The 22,578-nt window shown below is 37.8% G+C and overlaps 1 protein-coding gene across 3 annotated transcripts in view; it reads left to right on the top strand.

Annotated features, from left to right (window-relative positions):
- frmd4ba (FERM domain containing 4Ba) overlaps positions 1-18,106 on the top strand; it is a 91,531-nt gene extending 73,425 nt beyond the window's left edge. For 2 of the 3 annotated variants that reach the window (XM_062997540.1, XM_062997539.1), the window contains exons 12-22: positions 3,805-3,881; positions 6,361-6,499; positions 7,750-7,891; positions 7,978-8,111; positions 8,217-8,333; positions 8,433-8,622; positions 9,336-9,447; positions 9,967-10,131; positions 10,930-11,660; positions 12,567-12,696; positions 16,788-18,106. In XM_062997540.1, the coding sequence (XP_062853610.1) occupies positions 3,805-3,881; positions 6,361-6,499; positions 7,750-7,891; positions 7,978-8,111; positions 8,217-8,333; positions 8,433-8,622; positions 9,336-9,447; positions 9,967-10,131; positions 10,930-11,660; positions 12,567-12,696; positions 16,788-16,905 (2,055 nt within the window). In that variant the 3' untranslated portion in view covers positions 16,906-18,106. The remainder of the gene's footprint in view (positions 1-3,804; positions 3,882-6,360; positions 6,500-7,749; positions 7,892-7,977; positions 8,112-8,216; positions 8,334-8,432; positions 8,623-9,335; positions 9,448-9,966; positions 10,132-10,929; positions 11,661-12,566; positions 12,697-16,787) is intronic. The other variant, XM_062997541.1, reaches the window with a different exon arrangement.
- Positions 18,107-22,578: the final 4,472 nt, after the last annotated feature.

The raw sequence follows: 22,578 nt of genomic DNA, 5'->3' as shown, positions 1-22,578 counted from the left end.
ACATGTGTTACAAAAGAGATCTTTATCTTCTTTGAGTCAGTTAGAATTATGTGATCTTATTATGTGATCCTATGATTTGCCACAATAATCAGCCGAATTTCATAAACCTACAATGTAATAAATTAACAACAATATGGAGTTGCACCCTACAATACGACTGTAAAAGACTTCTAATTCATTCCAAAAGGAGGTCAGAACTTTTTTTATGTAACTGCTAATTAATGTCAGAGGATGGTTGAAAACTTACTTGGGGTCCAGAACTATTGATCATCTGGGCTATAAAACGGTAAGTGTGTTTACATGCACACTAATAATCTGATTAAGGTCAGGTTCTTGTAGTAATCTGATTACATCATCAAATGGTGATGTAAATAGCATCCTAATTCAAGCAATTTAGATTTTTGTGGAGTATTCCAACTATTGAGCTTTTGGCAACTGTGCATGTTTGAGTTGTATGAAATTCTTAGTTGGAGAGCATCATGTTACTATGCTGTCATCACTTTGCGACGGTTGGCTGCACAGATGGGTCAACTTTCTCCAATGCTCTGTCTCATATCATGTAGGAGACTTGCCCCTGATAATGCAATCTACGTCATAATGGGTCCTCCATTCTGGGCCCTCCACGAGTCCTGCCTTCAATGTTTACAATGACATTTTACATTTTGGGCATTTAGCAGACAGTCTAGGCAATAGAGGGTTAAGGGCCTTGCTCAAGGGCCCAACTGTGGCAACCTGGCAGTGGTGAGACTTGAACCGGTACCTTAACCACTAGGCTACAGCTGCCACCAGTAATTATTGTCATGTGGGAGCTTCATAACATGCCCAATGTACCATAACTTGCAGGACTTAATGTGGTTCAATATCTCCTTTTCTGTTCTGTCCGTTTTGTAAACTTGTTTATTAGTCATTATCTTCCTCCATGAGATTTCTGATTTCCTGATGCACTTGTTCTCAAAAGCCTGAATGTGTCTCACTTCCTCATTCAGTGTCCAGGTTTCACATCCATACGTTGCTACTGGCCAGACATAGGCATCATTCGTAGCTTGGTTATGGTGCTGATTGATGTAGCATACTATGTAGTGTTTACCAGTGGTTTCAACAGCATTTACTTTTTATATATTTTACATTTTCAGTCATGTGACTTCAGACACTCCCTCAGTAAAGTGGATTAAAGATAAAAAGCAACTACAGATTTTATCCAATTAAGGATCAGTTTTTTAACTTTAATAACAATTAGTTAATTAGTTTTTAACCAGTCAGCAAGAAATAAACAAAATGTACAGTACTATGAATATAAATGGACTACAATGTGTACAATCTTACATTACATGTGTATGTATTTAGATCATTTAACAATCAACAGTTAGTTTCAAAACACCACATACACATTTATCAGTAACTATCGAACAAAATAACAAAAAGGAACATATTTTATTAAAGAACCTTAGTAATTAATTGTAGTTGTTAAATACTATTCTTAAAATGTATTACAAACTGACCTTAATGCAAAATATTTTTTAGCTTTTTGTCCATAGCTTAAAATTAGTCATAGGTGCAGTAAATATTACTATATTAAGAAAAGTTATTTTACTTTACTGTACTGTAAAACTATAACAATTTATTATTCACCACAGTTATAAACAACTAGGAAATCAGATTACTGACTTGTGTAAACACAAATGTTTTCCATAATCAGATTACAGTGCATGTAAACCCAGTAATCTGATTATTGTAATGTTTTATTTCCCTCAGGAATTGTTGAGTATTTTTTTATTCTTGTGTATTGTTACCTTTGTAAAACTATATATATATTACTACTTTATGCATGTTAACAGCATATACATTTAAATCATTTTTGTGTCATTGTATGACAGTTATCAGCTTAAGTTACATTTTAATCGTGTCGGGCGTTGAAAGAAATCTGTTTTCTTTTTTCTTACAGTTATGACCTGTATTATGTATCGTCTACTTCTTATCCTATCTTAATACCATGCCTGTAGAGTTTATCAGTATAATGTGGCATGCAGTTGAGATACTGAGAGGTAGTAATATTGGGAACCCTCTGACATGAGGTGAGACACATTGCAGTGCTATAGCTGCTGTGAGAAAAGGCTATCTTGTTTTCACCAAGGGGGCCATGGTCAGCGATTAATGATTAAATGTATCTAGAGGATTCTCTGCATATTTGCCCTGGGAAACATCAGCAGGGTCTGGCGGTTATTGCCTCCCGATCTGCTGGAGGTAGTATTTGCAATTCGGAGTGTGAAATAAAATCACCAGGAAATAAAGCCCTGAGCTTAAAAGGCTTAATGAGTGGCTACTGAAGGGTGTTCTGAAACTGCTGCACACTGGAAACCAAAATGAAAATCTAATTCCTGCTGGAGATAAACCAAACGCTCTGTAGGTTGAAGGTAGTGTGTGAACGTGTGAGTGGGACTAACCAGTATATCTGGTTTGACCAGACCACTAAGTTAAAGCCCAAGAGAGAGCAAGTGTTAAATGGACTGAAAGAATGAGCGTAGGATTAGTCAGAGACAGACGGAGAGACGGAAGGGAGGGGCTGAGAAATGTGTATTCAACCGAACCTTGTAAACCTGTCGAAGGTGGGTTAGGTCAGAGCGAGTTGCTCGTGATGTCACACACTGGGGAGTGTAAGGGAGGGACTCATTCAGCTGAAACTCTTGCAACACATTTTGCTCTCTCCGAGAGCGGACAAGAGCGTATTGTTTGGAGACACTTCAGCCCTGTAGGAAATTTGAGTATGGTGCTACAGAAACCTCTTCAATACGCCGGGGATTTTTTTCAGGCCAACTACATTTACTGGTAAGAGCTGTGTTTAAATTTTACCTGCTACGCAACGTTGTCTTTTTAAAGAGTTTTATACCAAGTGTGTTTCACATGTTTTCAGGCAAGTGTTTGGTCTTAAAAAGTGTGCACTTGTTAATGCTTTGCATCGTTGTAATAATCATTACTTAAGTTTAGATGAAAGAGCTGTAGTTTTGCATTTCCTTGTTGGTGAATTTTCTGCTAGTATTTCCACCTGACTCGCCCTCTTCTGGGTACTCTGTCATCCGGCGTATCGACACATGGATAGCTGTTACTCACTGTGCTGTAGCTGTTTAGACTTTGGAAGAGCTGCGATGTGTTCCCAGTAAACTTTTCCAACCCTGTCAGGTCTATCAGTAGCAGATGTTGTAATGTGTTTTATCCATAACATTGTTTTTAGTTCACTTGCTTTAGGGCAGATTTTCAAAACAGCGGTGGTTTTGACTGAAGCTTGTCTCATGTAGTTTAGTATAGCACCAGTTTATTAAATTGACCCTTTTGTGGATGACTTTTGTCTTTTGCTTCTAGCTAAATGTATCGATAGTTTGCTGGCATGTTATTTTCCCACTGGATTGCCCCTGTGTTACTATGTTTCTAAAGAGGAACACTCACATTTGATTGTTTTCTTAAAGACAAAAAGGCTGTGCAGTGCTAGGGTTTGGGTTATTTCTCTCCTAACATTTTAAAAGACTTAAGTCTAAGCAAGCCGGACAACTTTTGTCACGTCTGTACCACGCAGGACAGAAGGTAAATCAGCTTGATGGAACAAACCTGATATGGACACTTTTTTGCTTATGCCACTTAGCTTTATACTGCAAATATAAACAACCACATGACTTTATCCATTGCAAGCACATCATAAAAGGATGTAAATATTTGTTTTACATCAGCAGTGTGTCAAACATCAGTGTAACCTAATTTCCCAGTGGCTTTACCTGTGACTTTTCCTGTACAATAAATACATCTCTGTCTTTGTAGAGCTTTTACTGGAAGCAGTTGGAGAATTTATATTTTCGTGAGAAGAAATTTGCCGTTGAGGTCAACGACCCTCGAAGGTGAGAAAAGAATTAACACATTATAGCCTGAAGGCGCTTAGAGCTGCATTCTCAAGGAGTTCTTGGTATCAGTCAGAAATAAAAGGCACAGGTCTCAGTTCCTGGTTTTGTTCTAGTCGTGTATTTGGGAGCAATTTCTGTTTCACGTTACTTCGAAACTTGCTTCTCAAACTGTGTACTAACTGTACATACTGTACATGTTGTGTTTAAATATGAACAGTGCCAATAGTGGTGTGTTAATTTGTCACTATTGGTTGTCAATACATTAATGTGCTGTTTGGAATGAAGCCAGAGATGCCTGTAATTTATTTTTTTGTTTACTTGATATGATAGATAAAAAGAGAACTTGCTGTTAAAGCTTGTAAAACATGTCTACATACACCTCAAAATAAAAATGTTTATGGTTTATCCTTTTACCTCTTACAGTAAGATCCGCAATTGTTGACACAATTTTTGCAAAGAAAGGGTAATTTCTTATTTAATTAATGAATTTTTTAAAAAACTTTTTAATCAAGCCACATTACAATTATTTAGACACATGCATTAAGTACTTACATTTATGATAACTTTATAATGCCTACATAACTGTACATTTTACATTTACATTTTCGGCATTTAGTAGACACTTTTATCCAAAGCGACTTACAGTTATGAGTGAACACAATTACTGAGCAATTGAGGCTTAGGGGCCTTGCTCAGGGGCCCAACAGTGGCAACCTGGTAGTGGTGGGGCTTAAACCGGCAACCTTCAGATTACTAGTACAGTATATTAACCACTGAGATACTGAATCCTTTCAGATCCAACAGGCCTCCAGGTCTACTTTTCTTGACTCCACTCTTGACCTAGGCTATAGGACTGGAGTATAGTAAAATAAATTATATATATATAGATATAGATATAGATATGTTCCTGTTGCCTCTGAAACAAAATAGTTCCGAGACATTGCAAATCTTTCACCAAATTAACCAGCACTGATTTATCAACTGGAAGGCACTTTATTTATGATGCTTGTAATCTTTTCCATATCAGTGAATGACTCACTACATATTCTACCTTAGAGAAACAGGAAGTCAGGGTTGAGTTTGTACAAGGTTCTAAACACCTAGATGAACTTAAAGTAAAATTTAAAACAAAATATGCTTTAGTAACATATTTATACAGATGTGGATTTCGACAGAGTGCGTTCTGTCAGAAACTGATGACAGAAAGCCTTTTTATCATTAAAATTAATGGCGTATTAGGTCATGTCCACAAGAGCACTGTTCAAGAGAATGTTCTAATGTTCTGTATGTCCTCACTGTCCCTCCAACAGGTTTTATTACTCCTCATTTATTTGAAGACTTGCATTGACAGTTGATTTGCATTGGCCTGTTCATGCAGATAAAGACTGCAGCACTGGAAAATGCTTCTTCTCCTTTACTGCTTTCTGATTGGATGCTCTTTTGCTCACATCTGACATAACTAGTATTTAATAAGGCAAATATTTTAATGCTGTACAACCAACAGTGTAGTCATAGAGTGAGCATCTGTATTGTAAGCCCAGTCCACACTTGTGTTTTTATACTTAAATACCAATAACTGATGAAATTCAGAAAAGTCTCCAAGCCTCCACTTGTTTAGTGCTAACCCACTACAGCTGAGAACAGATTTGGAATTGGGCTATGGCCATCAGCCAGCACCAGTTTTACCTGCAAACAAAGCCATCAGTATCAGTTAGATACATCAGTCACTCTTTATTGTTTTACAGTAATGCAATTCATGTGTAAATTTTTTAATGCATCAGTTGAAATTTCGTTACTAATTTTAGCATCCAAAACATTCTTAATTTTAGATTTTATTTGCACCCATGCTGTGTATGCATGTAAGCATTATAGGAGGATTTTCATGCTGTATACCATCTAGCCTGTCATACATTTCTAGTGGTTTTGGTTTTTGCATGAGCAAACTGCATGCCTTGGCCATGTGTTAGTGATAGATTAAACAAGCAACAACCTTTCCTATGATTACAGGAAGTCTAATAGAAAAAGTTGCATAGTGTATAAAGTACATTTACAGCATTTAGCAGTCGTGAATTAGTAATGATCCAGCAATGGCAGCCTGGCAGATGTGGGGCTGCAACCATCAACATTCCGGTTGTTAGTCCAGTACCTTAACTACTGAGCTACCTCTTTCCTACAGCAAAGTTTTTGGAAGTTGTGTATTGTCCACAAGGCATATACATTTTCTTGTAATTTTCTAGCACCAAGGTCAGTGCTGCTATCCACACCAAAGCATTTGATATAATAGGGGCTGGAGTTGTGTAAACACAAGTGACATTACTGCAAACTTGCAAACTGCAAAATTACTGTCTTGCATCATACTTCCTGTCAAATAGCAGATTGTAATACCTACAAATAGACTATTATGTTTCTTTATATTGTGTTGTGACAAAGATTCCTTGCTAACTCTAAACGTCATACTATGTGTGTTAATTCACAGAAAGGCGACTTCTAAATCCACTTTCGGCCAGTCTGGGCAAACTATCCATGCGTGGTATGCCAGCCACTCACTGATTAAAACTATTTGGGCTATGGCCATCAGTCAGCATCAGTTCTACCTGGATTGCAAACAAAGCAAAGTAAGTTATCAGTATGCATTAATTACATCAGTCACTCTGCATTGTTTTACAATTATGCAGTTCTTGATGTGTACACATTCCTAAGGTATCACAGTGAAATGCTGTTACTAATTTTGGCATCCAAAAGTTCTTAATATTAGATTATTTTATTACCTCTCCTTTGCTGTGTATGCACATAAGCACTGTAGAAGGACTTTCTACCCAAAGGTTTCATGCTGAAGTATAACATGCAGCCTGTAATACACTTCTCATAGTTTAAGTTCTTGCGATTTTTTTTAAATTCTTGATGGTTGTTTACTGTCGTTTTCCTAGTATTTGCAAAGTGCATGCCTTTATTATGTGTCAGTCATTGATAAAAACAAGCGACCAGTTTCCTTATGATCATATGAACACAACAATGTTGTTTGATAGTATATACAAATATCTTATATCCGAAATCAAAGTATATTGGTATACTATTTTGGCTAAATTTGTATTTTTAGAAATGTAACTGTCGGTTCCTCAAAAACATTTTATGGGGTTGCACCACCTGACATCATAGTGATGAAAATTATTGTTATGAAAATGTTTAAAAACAAATTGATACATTACATACAGTATTTGTAATTGAGGGTGCATGGTGGTGCAGCTGGTAGTGTGGCTCCGAATCAACAACATGGGTCCTGGTGACCAGGGTTTGATCCTCACCCTAGTTTTATTCTGTAGGGAGTTTTGCAAGTCCATTTTTTACTTCTTTGGGTGCTCAGGTTTCCTCCCACCTCCCAAAAGCATGCAGATGGTAGATTGTTTCTAGGAGTAAGTGATGTATGAGTGTGTGTTGCGCTGCAATAAATTGCCTTGCATGCCTTGTTTTCCGGAAGGGGGGAGGGCAAATGGCAAGCCTGACTGTGTGGAGGAGTGTGTTATAATAATATTTTTATTAATAAAGGTATGATCTTTGGGAACATTGCACAAGTTTAATATCTTATCACGAATATACATTTAAAAAGGCGGACTGGATGCCTGAAATTCTTTAGTGCCAAATTGTTCAGTGCCTATGTGTTTGAGCTTAGGGAAAGCATGCTAGTTCTAATCTCTCAGGGACTAGCTGGAGATCTTTGGTAATAAAGCAGACTTTGGTAGTCCAAAAATAGTATCCTGCTTGATTGATGCTCAATTACTTTTTTTTTTTTAGCAATTCAGATATAATTAGCATGATGTAATGATGGCCTGCACTCTCTTTTCTCACCCCCTTTCCTCTTTATCTAAAGGCTAAAATGACCACAGCTAAGAGTTTGGGAGACATTGCCATGGACCTTACAGATTCTGGAGCCCCAAGGAAAAGTAAGATGGTGAGCATGGATAGCAAAGACCAGCTCATCATGGCCAGCAATGGAAGCTTGGTCTCAGCAGGTAATAAAATAAAACTAAACGTCACCAAATGTCATCATTATTTACCTGGAGCTTGTAGCTACAATTAAGGTTGTTTGTGGCTTTAGATTCTGCAGATTCTGAGGTTAGTGAGGAGCTAAAGAAAGAGAAGCTCGCTAAGCTAAAGAAGAAAGAAAAAAGCCTTCAGGATCTTCTGAATGAGAAGCTGAATGAGCTAAAGACCATTTGTCTAAAAGAAGCAGTAAGTGCTTTGATTTAACTTTTTCTTTTAAATTGCATTTTTGTTCGATAAAAATGTCATTCAGAGAAAACAAATTTAAAAAAAAAACATTGTATTTTTTCTCAGGAGCTGACTGGTAAATTACCTAAAGAATACCCTTTAGCTTTAGGAGAGAAGCCTCCTGCAGTAAGAAGACGTGTAGGAACTGCCTTCAAACTGGATGATCTTTTCCCTTATAATGCAGTATGTGACACAGCCATATTTGCTTTCAATTTAGTCATACAGCACCACTTTCTGATATAAATTCTCACACTGTTGTAAATAAATTTGCTCTGCCTTCAGGACCCTCACTTAAGAAACTTAGAAAGTCGGTTCGCTCTTCAACAGAAGATCGTAGAAGCTGCAGAGAAGCTTGCCAACGATACAGAAATCACTAAAACCGTAAAGAAGAAACGAAGGAGCAATTATCTGGATGCTAAGAGGAAACTCCAAGACATCAAGAATGAAATTAATGAGTACAGAATAAAAACTGGCAAGTTTATTAATATTATGTACCTGTATTTATAATGAGCTTTCTTCGTGTGATATATTATACTGCATCATTCTGTGTGTTATGATGGAGTGTAGTACTAATCATTTAGATATGCGATAATCATAAGGACACCCCAGGAATATTTTTCAGATAATATTAGCTGATGAAGGACAATTTATAATGTTAAAGATCTTCAGAACTAGAACACTCAGGTGTCACAACAGTTAAAATTAATTTAAGCGATAAAACCAGGTCCTTCATCTGCGTCCTAAAATTACAGAAGTCGTTTAAATGAACGACATTTTGCATTTAAAATCAGGGTTTGACTCGACCTTAATACAGTTTTATACAGGACACTGAAAAATGAAAAACATTTCTGCAAATATCATGTATGTGTTTAAACACTAGCTTTAATTGAAGGGACATAAAATGAGAACAATGTTCAACATGTTTGTTTGATCACATGGGTAATAGAGTTTTATTAATGTTAGATAACTGGCCAAATCTAAGACTGGTTGGCGTTTCAGTCTACATATAAATCAATTCACTGTCACATTACAGATTATATTAAACACACAGTTTCAGTTTGGTCAGTTATAAATCTGAACATGTTATGTAGTGTTCGAATTAATACACAATGATATATTGGTTCTGCTATCTATAGCCACCTTGCTCGGCTTAACCGATGCCATTTCCATTTTTTTGAACCCTAGATGAGGCATTAGCCATGCAGCAGCAACAGCAGCGTTCACGTTCAGTACAGGATTCCCAGCGTCCTGTAGACTCAGATCGCAGACCATCCGAAGACCAGCACAATTCTGACAGGTAAGACGTCTTTTCTCGTACCCCTCACTCAAGCAGTGTTTGCCTCTTTATTGTGACTTGTGTTAGCTGAGGCTTGTTCTATCTTGTTAAAGCTTGCCAGAAACCAGCAGTGCATTCCTTTAAAAGCTCTACCTTACACACTGGGTGTGTTAAAAATAGTGCCGGAGGAGTAAAGCAGAGCGATTGCTACAACAACAAAAAAAAACATAAAGGAGGCAGGAGAGTAGTTTTCTAGGGTTGTAGTGAATCTGGCCTTTGAGATTTGATAGCAATGTATGCAAATCAATAGCAGCCCAATTAGAAGTTTAGTGAGATAATGGCTTTGTAATACATACAACAGTTTGTAAGATTGTTATACAAGAATGTGTTATCTGTGAGTTTAAAGTGTGTTATCAGTGAGGGGGATTATTTTGATCCTGTTCACAGTTAAGGCACAAAAACAATCAGCTGTTAGTTTTTTTTTTTTCCATATTTCCTCCAGTAAGTGATCACTCCAGAATGTTTTTCTCTGTTTTATAGATTACATTATCCCGAAGTCCATGAATCTTACCCCTTCATCCACAAAGATGTCTTATCAACACACAGTAGCCCCTATTACCTTCCATGCAGACAAGCACGGGACTCCCGCAGCATGCCCCCCACACCCCAACTAACCCGCAGTGCCCACAGCAGCATCCAGCTCAGGTACTGCAGTCTTCAACATTGTGCATGTTACAAGATTTCATAAACAGCTCTTTACAAGTCTCCACCTGTCTCTTTAAACTCACATTCATTTTAAACCAGCTTAACAAACTCAAATTAACCCTCTTAAAATCTGTAAAATCTGCCAGTGGCTACATATTTAATTGTTTTACCATCTTCTGTGACATCCAATTATGTCTGACATTCGGATCTCAGTAGCATTGGGCTAGTGTAATGTCCTGCTAAACCACTTGAGATCCCGTGTGTGTGTTGGTTTTTGGTCATTGAAAAATCATAGATCAAATATCAAATGATTTTCATGATTATAATTCTAATTTAAGTTTATTTTATTATAGGTTTTTTATTATCTAATAATAAATGAGTAAACTCAAACTAATAGAAATGATAACTGTAAAGAATGTTAATTTTAAGCCCTTCATTATAAGAATTTAATGTGCTAGAAGCACGAAAAAGCTTGAAGCTTTGTACGAACGTGGCCCATTAGGGCTGGTTTAAAAAATGTTAATGTAACTGTCTTAATCTGTCCTGAGCCATTAAGGTATAATAAGAACTAGAAAGTTCAGTGAAGTACTTTTCATGGGTGTTGCACAAATGTCTTATGTCAGCCAACCTCTTAAGAAATAATTACTTTTAAAAATCAGTACATGCTTATTAGTACAAAAAAAATCAATGCATCAAACAAGCATCTTAGCAGCACAGATGTGAAACCAGTACATCTGCCTATGTCATAGTTAGGTTTGGTTACTTTTTTTAACTCTTTGTAATTGTGTGCATATACAGAGCCGAGGAGGACTCTCCTCAGCACTTCCGCCAGCGAAGCGGCAGTCTAGAGTCTCAGTCACTCTTCTCATCAGAATGTGATGGTCCGGAGCCCGTGTTTACCATCGGCCCCACTGCTCGACGCAGCAACAGCACTGAGCTACTCGATGACGGCTCATCGCTCACCAGCCAGTCCAGCACAGAATACTGCACCCACTCACGTGCCCGAAGCCGCTGCCTCAGGCAGAAGGGCAACGTCTACGGCAACACGGGCAGCATGCCCAACTTGACTCAGCAGGATTCCCAATGCTACGCCTACCAGGAAACTACCAGGCCCACCACAAATGCATACTACGTCACTGGATACCCCTGCCAGCAAGATGTGTACACAAATGGAAGGTATGCATATGAAGATGACACAGAGGGGCAATATAGTGTCAATCCTTCATACCATACAATGGCTTATCACACACCCGAGCCATACAGGGACTATGGGCATCACGAGATGGACATGAACCAGACTCTTTATGCTACACTGAGGCAACCAAGACACCGGCCACCGTCAAGGAACGAAAGTGTGGCTAAGTCCATGCAGAGGGCTGTGGTGACTGAGCACTTACAAGGCTGGTATAACCGTAACGCAGCTCCAAAGCAGATGAGCTATGATTATGAAAGAGAATCCCAGCACAACATGTCATACAGGATGACACCATCTCCTTATGGTTATAATGAGCATAGCAACTATGCATCAAGTAAGCATTTATGTTTTTCTATTTCTTTGACTTTTTCATTAGTCATGCTTTTGCTGTAATGGTACAATTCATATTCATGCTAAATGTAAACTATTGCCCAAAAAGTGCTTTTCCGGGGCCTTCTAATGAGCTAATACAACACTGTAGAGTCATGACCTGGCTAAGAACCTTACAAAATTGGTCTTGTTCTAGAAGTGTCACCTCTCTGCAATTGCAACAGTGATGCTTACTGTCAGGTTAAGGTGCTGTCACAAGCAACAGAAGAATACAGAGAGTGTAGTGTGCTCCTCTGTACTCGATAAAGCTCTGAAATCTGCCAGTGGCCAGGGAAAATAAGTGACCGAATGCTGCTGGCCTGTAGTTGTGAATTCAGCAAAGGATGCAAATGAGATTGGGGGATTGGCTGTGTCTACATTGGGAAAGTGTGTGTGGGATTGGGCAGTGTTAGATTGACCAAGATTGGTTGTTAACATAACTGGTCTTTTAACTGTAAAACAAAAAAGCTACATTTGCTTGAACAATTATTTGCTGACACACCTGCTGTCAGGGAGACACCCTGTCACATGGGTAAATGGATTATGAAGATCTTGTCTTTATTGGTGTTACTTCATTTAAAACCTGTTTTGACTGAGAAATCAGATTGTATATACTATGTTTATATAGTTATGTTATAGTCTTTGTTTAATAGCACTACTCTGCTATTACGGTTAATTGTAATGACATTTTGCTTGCATATTTGGGATTTGAATAGCTGCTCTTAATGGATTAATGCTTAGTATTAATATAGTGCACCTTTAAGGTCTACTAAGAAATAACTCCATTATCTGTGTAAATCATCTTCTGTTACAGCATGCCATATTTACCTTCTTTACAGCCTTTAACTACATTATTATTCTTTTTTCCCAGTGCCCCCGTATGCTGCAAATGCAAGTAACTGGCGGGGTCACCTGAATGTGGGCTTATCAGAATACAGCATGGGTTTTCACCCACAGCACGCTTACAGCTACAACTCAATGCCCCAGCCTCCACACAGCAGGTAAGATTCACTAGATCAGTGTTAATTCCTATCTAAATAGTCCATACATAATCTGTTCTAATCAAGGTGTCTAGCCTTTTTTAATAGATTCATTGCAGTTGATTAACAGGGTTGAGGTCAGGGTTTTGTTTCTACACCAAACCGCTCAATCTAAATCTCTTTAAGCACCTTTGGGATGAATTGGTGCCTTTCTGTGTCCGATATCAGTGCCTTACTTTACAAATGCGCTTTGGTTGAAGGGGTGCATACTGGCAACAGGAACACTTAAAGTCTTCTCAGAAAAGAAGAGGCTATCATAGCTGCAAGTGGGAGGACTTCATATTAATGTGTATTGCTTTGGAATAGGTCATTTTTCAGCAAGCTCAGTTTATCCAGAACATTTTGTTTCCTCTTGGTTTTACAAGCTTCATTATTGTGTGTTCGTTTACAAACTTGTTAGAAATCTTTTCTTGAATTTTTTACTAAACAGCTACGTGTGTTTCTGAAATATTCCACCAAAAGTGTATATTCCAAATTTATTTTAAATTGCCAGTGGATAGCGTCCTTCTTTGTTTACTCCCTTACTTTCAAATATTATGTTATATTTCAGATATGTTTGGGCAGTGCTAGGTTGCTAGTTTAAGTCCCACCACAGCCAGGTTGTCACTGTTGGGACCCTGTTGAGGCCCTGTGTTCTGTCACAATTACAAGCTGTTTGGATAACAGTGTGCTAATTGTCTTAAATGTAATAAAAAAAAAAAAAGATCCAGATCAGTTGCCTCACTGATCATGATACAGGGTCTGCTGAAGATGAATAAATGTGCTTTTAATACTAGGTGTTTGTATGAGTAGTTTTAACCACTACAATGAGTTTAAAATGTAAACCTGTTCTCTAAATAATCCTTCCTCAATCTGTTATTCTTTTATTTTACTCATTTCTACTCTATTATATTCAATACTCTTTCTACCCACCCTAATTTACCTGATTGAGTAAAGACATACTTGGATGCATTGAAAATTTTTTACTAGTTAATAAGCAGTAATTAAGGTTAATAACTCAACAGTGCTTTAGACTGTTTTTTAACGCCACAATGCCTCCCATCCCTTCTATTCCATCCTCTCTTTCTTATAGACGTGCCTCCAGTCCTTGCTCCAAAACCTCCTGGCACTACCCATCTCCTCCCCTCTCCTCTCGTGTTTATTCTTCCTCCTACTCCTTCCTCTCTCCTCCCTCTACTCCCCGCTATTGAGTGGAGCGCTCAGGCTCCAATCTGCATCCCTGTGGCCGCTTCAAAACTCAAATGGTTACTAATCAAGCTACTTTGCTTAATATAGGCATTGATAGTAAGTAAAACAGCATTTAATAGTCGTCCATTTCCTGTTGTTGTTTTTGTTGTGTTTGGTTGCTTGTTTGTGCTTCATGCTGCAGTTTCGTGGTATTTTTGGCTTTGTCCTGCTGTGAAAGCAAACACCTGCATGGCTTTTGTTACATGTCTGTGTTTCTCGAGCAGAACATTGTAACCATCTTACATATACCTGGTTTTTGTGTGAAGAAAAGGCACACACTGTTTTCTGCTTTATCTGACTAACCATCATCCTCTTCATGCCAGCCGCCAGCCCGGTCTTCTAGCTCCGCCCTCAGGCCGTCTCTTGGACAGAGCTCCGCCTCCGTTTACAAGGAGGAGCCCAGTTCCAGGAACTTTAGACATGCCTGGTGCTGTTGCCAGTGGTTATGACCAGGATTATTATTATACTCAGTGCTAGTGCGACTGCTTGCACTAAACAATGTGGTGAGCTGCTTCTAAAAACCGCCAACACTGTCTACCTACTTTCTAACCTGTGTGCTTAATCAACCGTTGTCACTCCTCCTAACCCTCGTTTTCCTGTCGCATCAAACCTGTCTGGTAGCTCTGGTTTATTACTGTGCACTGCTGGATAGATTTGCGTGCTCACTGGTGGTGGGAGGGTCCTATGTGTCTGGTATTCATCTAAATGGGTGGTGTCTTTTTTTTGAAGATGGACGTGTCTGTGTGTGCAAGTTTTGACTTGATTGTTTTCAGTGTGCGTCAAGTGTGAGAATGTTTTAACCCTGTATTAAACAAACCCTTGTGGTATGTGCACAAGAACAGTTCGCTTTGTTTCTCATCTTTGTGATGTTTCAAAAACCCGTACCCGTACAAAAAAGTCGTACTGTAAGAGCAATTGAGTTCTTCTATGGCAAGACACTACAGGGTGTAAAACATAAATCTTATCAAATCATTCAGCCTTGGGATGACCTGAACATGCTACAAACCTTGTTTACTGTGGAATACCCCTATTCTCTACAGACTAGGGATGCACACTTAACTGACCACGTTGTTCTGTGATCTGTGTGGCCGATAACTGACATGCATATAGTGTCCCATAAAAATATTCAAATGTTACACATTACTAAGTTCCAAATTCACTTTCCTTTAAATCCAGAGATGCTATAACACAGCTTTAATTTGTCCAAACAATTGGGATTGACCTCAGATAACTTAAATGACCTCCAATGTTCTCCAAAATTCAGCACTAGGTTATTTTTGCTATTACAAATAATAAAATTACTACTGTCATTGTACATCAGCCATAACATTAAAACCACCTCCTTGTTTCTACACATTGTCCATTTTATCAGCTCCACTTACCATATAGAATCACTTTGTAGTTCTACAATTACTGACTGTAGTCCATCTATTTCTTTGCATGCTTTGTTAGCCCCCTTTCATGCTTCCAATGTTCAGGACCACTACAGAGCAGGTATTATTTAGGTGGTGGATCATTCTCAGCACTGCAGTGACACTGACATGGTGGTGGTGTGTTAGTGTGTGTTGTGTTCATATGAGTGGATAAGACATAGCAATGCTGTTAAAGTTTTTAAACACCTCACTGTCACTGCTGGACTGAGAATAGTCCACCAATCAAAAATATCCATACTTTACCATAATATACCAACTCAAACAGCAGCAATAGATGAGCGATCGTCTCTGACTTTACATCTACAAGGTGAACCAACGAGGTAGGAGTGTCCAATAGAGTGGACAGTGAGTGGACACGGTATTTAAAAACTCCAGCAGCGCTGCTGTGGCTGATCCACTCATACCAGCACAACACACACTAACACACAACCACCATGTCATTGTCACTGCAGTGCTGAGAATGATCCACCACCTAAATAATACCTGCTCTGCAGTGGTCCTGTGGGGGTCCTGACTATTGAAGAACAGGGTGAATGCAGGCTAAAAAGGTATGTAGAGAAATAGATGGACTACAGGCAGTAATTGTAGAACTACAAAGTGCTTCTATATGGTAAGTGGAGCTGATAAAATGGACAGTGAGTGTAGAAACCAGGAGGTGGTTTTAATGTTATGGCTGATACACACACAAACTCGCCTCAGACGGTTTTGTTTGCCCAGGAAGTGAACACTTTAATATCATGACAGTATAAACATTCAAAAAAAAAAAAAACGCTTAAAAGTCACTAAACAGAATGACAGAATTTCTTTGTATAGAAGTGTCTACTGAAGGTACAACAAAATCCAAATAAATGTATCTGCACATATTATATTTATAATCCATTTTTATGCCACAAAAATGATAGGGCTGTCTTTACAAGCCAGATTTAATTTAATACTAATCACTATTACTTCATATATAATAATTATATTATGTTTATATTCTGGTTCAGCAAGTGCATCTGGCGTAAAACTGTGCAAATTCAGATATGCAAAACAGAATTATCCTTTGTGACCCCTAAATATACGGCTTGCAACATCTTGTTACACTCTATAAATATATATATGCTGATACCGGCAATGAAAAATAGTAATCAACTGACAAAAAGTGTGATATGTATTGTGATAGTTTACAATTGACTGTTGTAGTGTCTTGCTGTAGTTGTTGCTCTTAAGTATAGAAGATGGCTTGTTGTAAAACAAAAATTATAGCTCACCGTCTCTTTTTTTCATATTTTCTTTAATTTTATGTGAACAACCGGGGTTAAAATCTTAATGTGGACAAGTGTAATTTGGTCATAACTCAGCTGGATTCAATTCTAGATGCAAGTTATACATCTGTCTCTTCTGTTTCAGGTCGTACATAGATGTAAACCAAATGGATTCCCACCTCAGTAGCCCAGTGGACAGTTTTGACTCGGAAGATCAGACACTTTACTGGCATGAAGACTCCAAGCCTGGAACTATAGTGTAGTTGGGAGCAAGCTCATCCTCATGCTCTTGTGTGCCTTTTTCTGATCAGTTCCCTGCACTGTTTGAATGACTGACACGTTTCAAGGACGTAAAAGCACCAGTATTGTAAAGAACGCTACCAGACAAGAAAGGTGCACAACTGACTTCACTTGAAGTGGACCTGGTGCACATTTAATCAAAGAACAGCTTTCAAACAGGCTTTAAGGACCTCACTTTAAAAGAGCAACTTGTTTTCATGTATGTTGCTCCAGCACTTGTGTTCTAGGACTTGGAACTGCCCTGAGAAATACCTGTTGTGAAATGTTTTGAGGATTTGTAAATATGTCAGCAATTAGACCTCAAGAAGTGATGTTCCATCCAAGTAGCTCGGACTGTTCCTCCAAAACCACGGAAGATTATTGCAATCATAAATCCGACGCAAACAATATATATGAAGGATTGAACCCAGCTGGTTTCTGTCGTGTGAAGAATCCCGCACGGAGCTTTCGCAGTCTGTTCTGGTTAACAGTACTTTCAATGGTAATCTATATATTGCTACTGAAGTTCTCTAGAGGACATGTCATTTTTACTAAGATTTTATATAGACATTTGACTCATAAGGGCTTTGATTATGACTCTGCAAATAGCAGTTTATTCAGTATTGTGTTCCAGGGTTAGCTTTAGATCTACTTGCTGAATTATTTACAGCAACCTTTCCATTATTTAAAATACTCTGTTTTACTCTGTACACCCACTGTATATATTTTATTAGCGGTGGACTAATCTGCAGATTTTTGAGTTGCTGTTGATGTGCTTGATGAACACAGATCAGCTACAAGCCAAGTTACTGATGGCTAGCACAGATCATGTGTATGTGAATCATGTCCTGAAGCCTTACAAATGACTTTGCATTGGCCTCTACTAGGTATTGAAACTTTGATACTTTAATATTTTGCTATACATACAGCCCAAACATTTTTGTCATACTAGAGTTTTGGGTTTTTTTCAATTTTTTTGGCTTACTAAAGTCATACAAATTGTATTCAATATTCCGACCGCTTTTAATAATGCTAGCAAAGACCTGCTGTATGCCATTCCTATGGACTTTTATGTATATGTGAATTTTGTATATAGACTTTGTTACTTTTGTCAGTTTTAGAGAGAATTTTCTATGTTTTTGAAAAGCGTGTAATATATAGTAATCCAATTTGTTAAGCTGGTTCTTAGTCATTTGAATGAAAATTCATTTGAATAAAAAAAATTGACCAACTTAATCCATGTAGCATTTATTTATGTCAAGAAGCCTTAACATTTTCTTATTTAAAACATAGAAAAGGTGAGAACCACCACATGGTCTAAAACTGAATAAGTCTTTACTAAAAATTCAAAGAACGATGTTAAGCAGATTAGTAATTTTTTTTAGAATGAATGATTAAATAATTTTCTAAGAATTACCATTCATTGAGGAAACAATTCATGATTATTGGTCACATGATCTCTTAATGACCCAATAATTTTTTTCCATGTTTTATCATCACTTTATCCTGATCAGGGCTGCGGTATAGATTCGGCTTCCCCAGAATCGCTGGCAGCACTGCAGTAACCCCTGGACTGAACACAATACATTGTGGGGCCACAGCCATCACCCCTCAGACATAGTTATAATGTCTGTATGTAGACTCCCGATGTTACCACTGGGGATTTGAACCCTGCATCCCATGAATTAGCATGAATTACTGCTGTGCCGCATGAGCACCCCCTCCAATTTGTTTTAATTAGTTAATTCAGTCATTAAATGTCTGTTTTTTGCATGTCTAAAATTTTAAAGTATGAGGCATGCATTTACGGGTGTGTTTTATATTTCAGTATTAAAAATTGTGCCATTTTTTTTTTCTTTATTTATATCTTTTTAAATGCATTTTCTCACCATTTTCCTCCAGATTTAGCGCACTCAATTTTGTCCTCCGCTGCTGAGGGATACCCGATTGCATCAGAGGAGAGCACGTTGCTGTACACGCCTCTTCCAACATGTGCACAGCCCTCCTCTTCTCGCCCCTTACACAGCGCATGAAGATCCCACCCCACACATAGTCTGGCCCCCACCCTGCAGATATGGTGGCCAATTAATATCTGCTGCAGGCACTGCCAATTGTGTCTACCGGATGGCGCCCAGCTGACCGGTGGCAACGCCGACTTTCAAACCGAGGAGTTCAAAAACTCTGCACTGGTGTGCTAGCGGAATATCCCACTGTGCAACCTGGGCGCCTCTATTTTTTCTTTCAAAACTATCATAGTTATTCATTCCCCAACCAGGCCACTCTCCCAGCTTATTAGGCTGCTACACCACCTTGCTGATTGTAAAAATCTGTCTTAAATGTTTTTCTTTAATCTCTGAATGCGAATTATTTCGAGTATATAAATTGAATCAGACGTTTAAAGAAGTACTGAACACTGTAACATTATACAATATATAGTATTGTAAAAGTTTGGACACACGTTTCCTTTAACCGGATTTAGTTTCTCCTTTTATGACACACACCTAAAGTAATTGTCTTAGTTTGTCAAAGAGGAGATCCAGTGTCTCACATACTTTCTCATGTCAGGCTGTGAAACTAGATGAATTGTCTTTCTCTAAGTACAGAAAACCTGAAGAACCTGTAGGAGAGCTGGCACACCCACTCGGAGCACTGCACACATTTCTCACAGGGTCCAAAACTGAGCCTGATGTGTTTACATAGCTGAATAAGAGCAGGTAATCCTGCACACAGTCGTTTTGTATGTACTGCTTATGAATGCTTCACTATAAACTGAGAATCGTACCATAAGCTTTAACATGTCATTTAAATATAAGTACGATGTTTAATACTGAAATGCAATAAATTACAAATGGACATCCTACATCTTATAAATTGCAATATACTGTATACTGAAAATCCTTTAGCAACTTTTGGTAACTTTGGTAATTTTATGATTACTGACCTATATGGATTCACCAGCTTAGTGTATAATGTATTTCAAGTACCACATGTGCACCAAGGGTGGCCATCACTGAGGTGCTGTTTTTCAAGTAATGTGATCAGACGCAAGTGATTGAAACTGGACAAAAAATTCCAAAAATAAAGCTGCTTGACTTTTGACAGATTTTAGAAGAAAACAGATGCAACAAAACACACGATTTAAACTATTCAAGTGCTTTTCAAGGTATGTTTTTTGATGCAGTGGTGGACTGTGTTAAACCACAAGGATTTACAATGTAGTCATAAGCCCATGTGACTTTATTTAACACAGTAGAATGGCCATTTCTCACGCAGTGCCATCTGAGGCCTCGAAGGCTATGTGCAATCACCAGTGGTTTCTGGCTTTGCCCTACACAAACTGAGATCTCTCCAGATTTCATTAAACCTTTCACACTATTATGTACAGCAGGTGGTAAAGACCTACATTATTTGCAGTTTTGCATTAGAATATGTTTTTTTTTTTTACTGATTGATAATTCTCTCAAAGTTTGGTACAAAGTGGAACATTTGTGCTTGCAAAGACGAAGTTTTTGGGGATCTTTTTTTATCATGATACCTTCACCTATCAGTGAGGGAATCAAATGTATTGTGGAATGTTTTTAATTGGAATATTCTATAAATGTTTAAGTAGGGATGTAACGATGCACCACAATACAGTTAATAACCGATTAAAAAATTCCACGATTCAAATCAATTTGACATGTAAAATAAATCGATATTCACTTTAAACAGCAGAGTGCGTAGGTGCTATTCACTTCGCCTGGTTGCCAAATTCGTGTTTTTTCATCCAAATTGGGCTTAATTCAAAAATGTTTCGCATAGTGTGCACCTACCTCAGATAAAAGGGCATTCATTATTTAGATAAATAAAAGATAAGCACAAATACAGTATTTTATTTTCTTTTTTAAGAGAAATAATCAAAGGAAACTTTGTCATAATTTGTCTTGTCTAAAAAATCGTTTGAAAAAATCGTATCGTGAACCCAGTATCGTGAATCGCATCGCGTCGTGGATAGAGTGTATCGTTACATCCCTACGTTTGATCTTTTGCCTCTATCCCAACTTTTTTGAGTGTGCTTTAGACATCAAATTCTGAATTGTTAATATTTACAAAAACAATCAATTGGTCAGCCAAAACAATAGAAGTCATTTTCTTGTTGTTTTGTCAGTTAAATAAAGAGTCAGGATTGAACAACTTACAGATTCTTGCTTTTATGGCATTTTCCGAAATGTTTTGACTCACAAGAGGGTTTGTGTATAATTCTGCTACAGACAGAACAAACTACTAGCTGGTGTACAGTATGTACTATTAACCATTCATGGTGAAAATCATCATATTAAAAATATATATTTAAATAGATAGGTAATATATAAATTATAATATTTATTAGTGGAATATTTAACAAGTGGGAACAAATCGGTAATGCACATCACATTTGAAAACCATTTTTGTTATTTCAATCCGCACGCTTCTTTTTCTAAAATAATAGACTGTACTAATGTACTGCTGTGTGAGCCAAATGTTTTATGTGTTTTCTTGTCCTTTATATGCAACACCTGAAAACACTCCACAATAACATGGTAAAGTACTTTCTCATGTTTTATCCTAATAAAACATTACGTTTTAAAATAAGTAATTAAACTAAGATAGTGGTGTAATCACTACAAATACACAGTATGTTTACATTCAACGGTTTAATTTGACTGTCCTCAGATACCTTGGGAGCTTTCAGGCACTGATGTTTGAATGGGTTTGGGAAATCAATTGTCTAATGCATCCCAAAGGTGTTCAGTGGTGTTGAGGTCAGAGATCAGTTCAGGCAGTTCTTCCACACCAAACCCTTTGAAGCATGTCATTATTGACTTAGCTTTGTGCACAGTTGCTGAACCACTTGCACCTGAAGGTCATCTGTGATGAGCTCATGTTGAACCTTTTATGGATGGCTAAGTGAAAGGTAGTTTTATCACTGTGTGATCAAAGACTTGGTGTTGCAATGCTGTTCCCCTATGGTAACAAAGCTTTATGACACTTTCTCACTCAGTCTAAACCTTGCCATAATAATAAGCCATGCAAAACAATTAAAAAATGGTTAATATATTTTTAAATATCCAAGCCTAGATACTCCTTTTTGATATTTCCATTCTTATATTCATACCTACTTAATATTTATCCCTATATATACCTATTGTATATACTTATACCCATAACCAATCTATTGTATTATATATATTTAACTATAAAAATATCTTTATTTCTATATTTATACTTATACACCGATCAGGCATAACATTATGACCACCTCCTTGACTTTGTAGTTTTTTAGCTTGCTTTCATGCTGTTCTCCAATGGTCAGGACCCGCACAGGACCACTACAGAGCAGGTATTATTTAAGAGGTGGATCATTTTTAGCACTGCAGTGACAATGACATGGTGGTGGTGTGTTAGTGTGTGTTGTGCTGGTATGAGTGGATCAGCCACAGCAGCGCTGCTGGAGTTTTTAAATACCGTGTCCACTCACTGTCCACTCTATTAGACACTCCTACCTAGTTGGTTCACGTTGTAGAAGTCAGAGACGATCGCTCATCTATTGCTGCTGTTTGAGTTGCTCATCTTCTAGACCATCATGGCTCACAGGACGCTGCCCATGGGGCGCTGTTGGCTGGATATATTTTTGGTTG

Source organism: Trichomycterus rosablanca, chromosome 6, assembly GCF_030014385.1.
Source record: "Trichomycterus rosablanca isolate fTriRos1 chromosome 6, fTriRos1.hap1, whole genome shotgun sequence".
NCBI classification, from domain to species: domain Eukaryota; kingdom Metazoa; phylum Chordata; class Actinopteri; order Siluriformes; family Trichomycteridae; genus Trichomycterus; species Trichomycterus rosablanca.
This window is presented reverse-complemented; position numbering and strand designations above follow the sequence as displayed.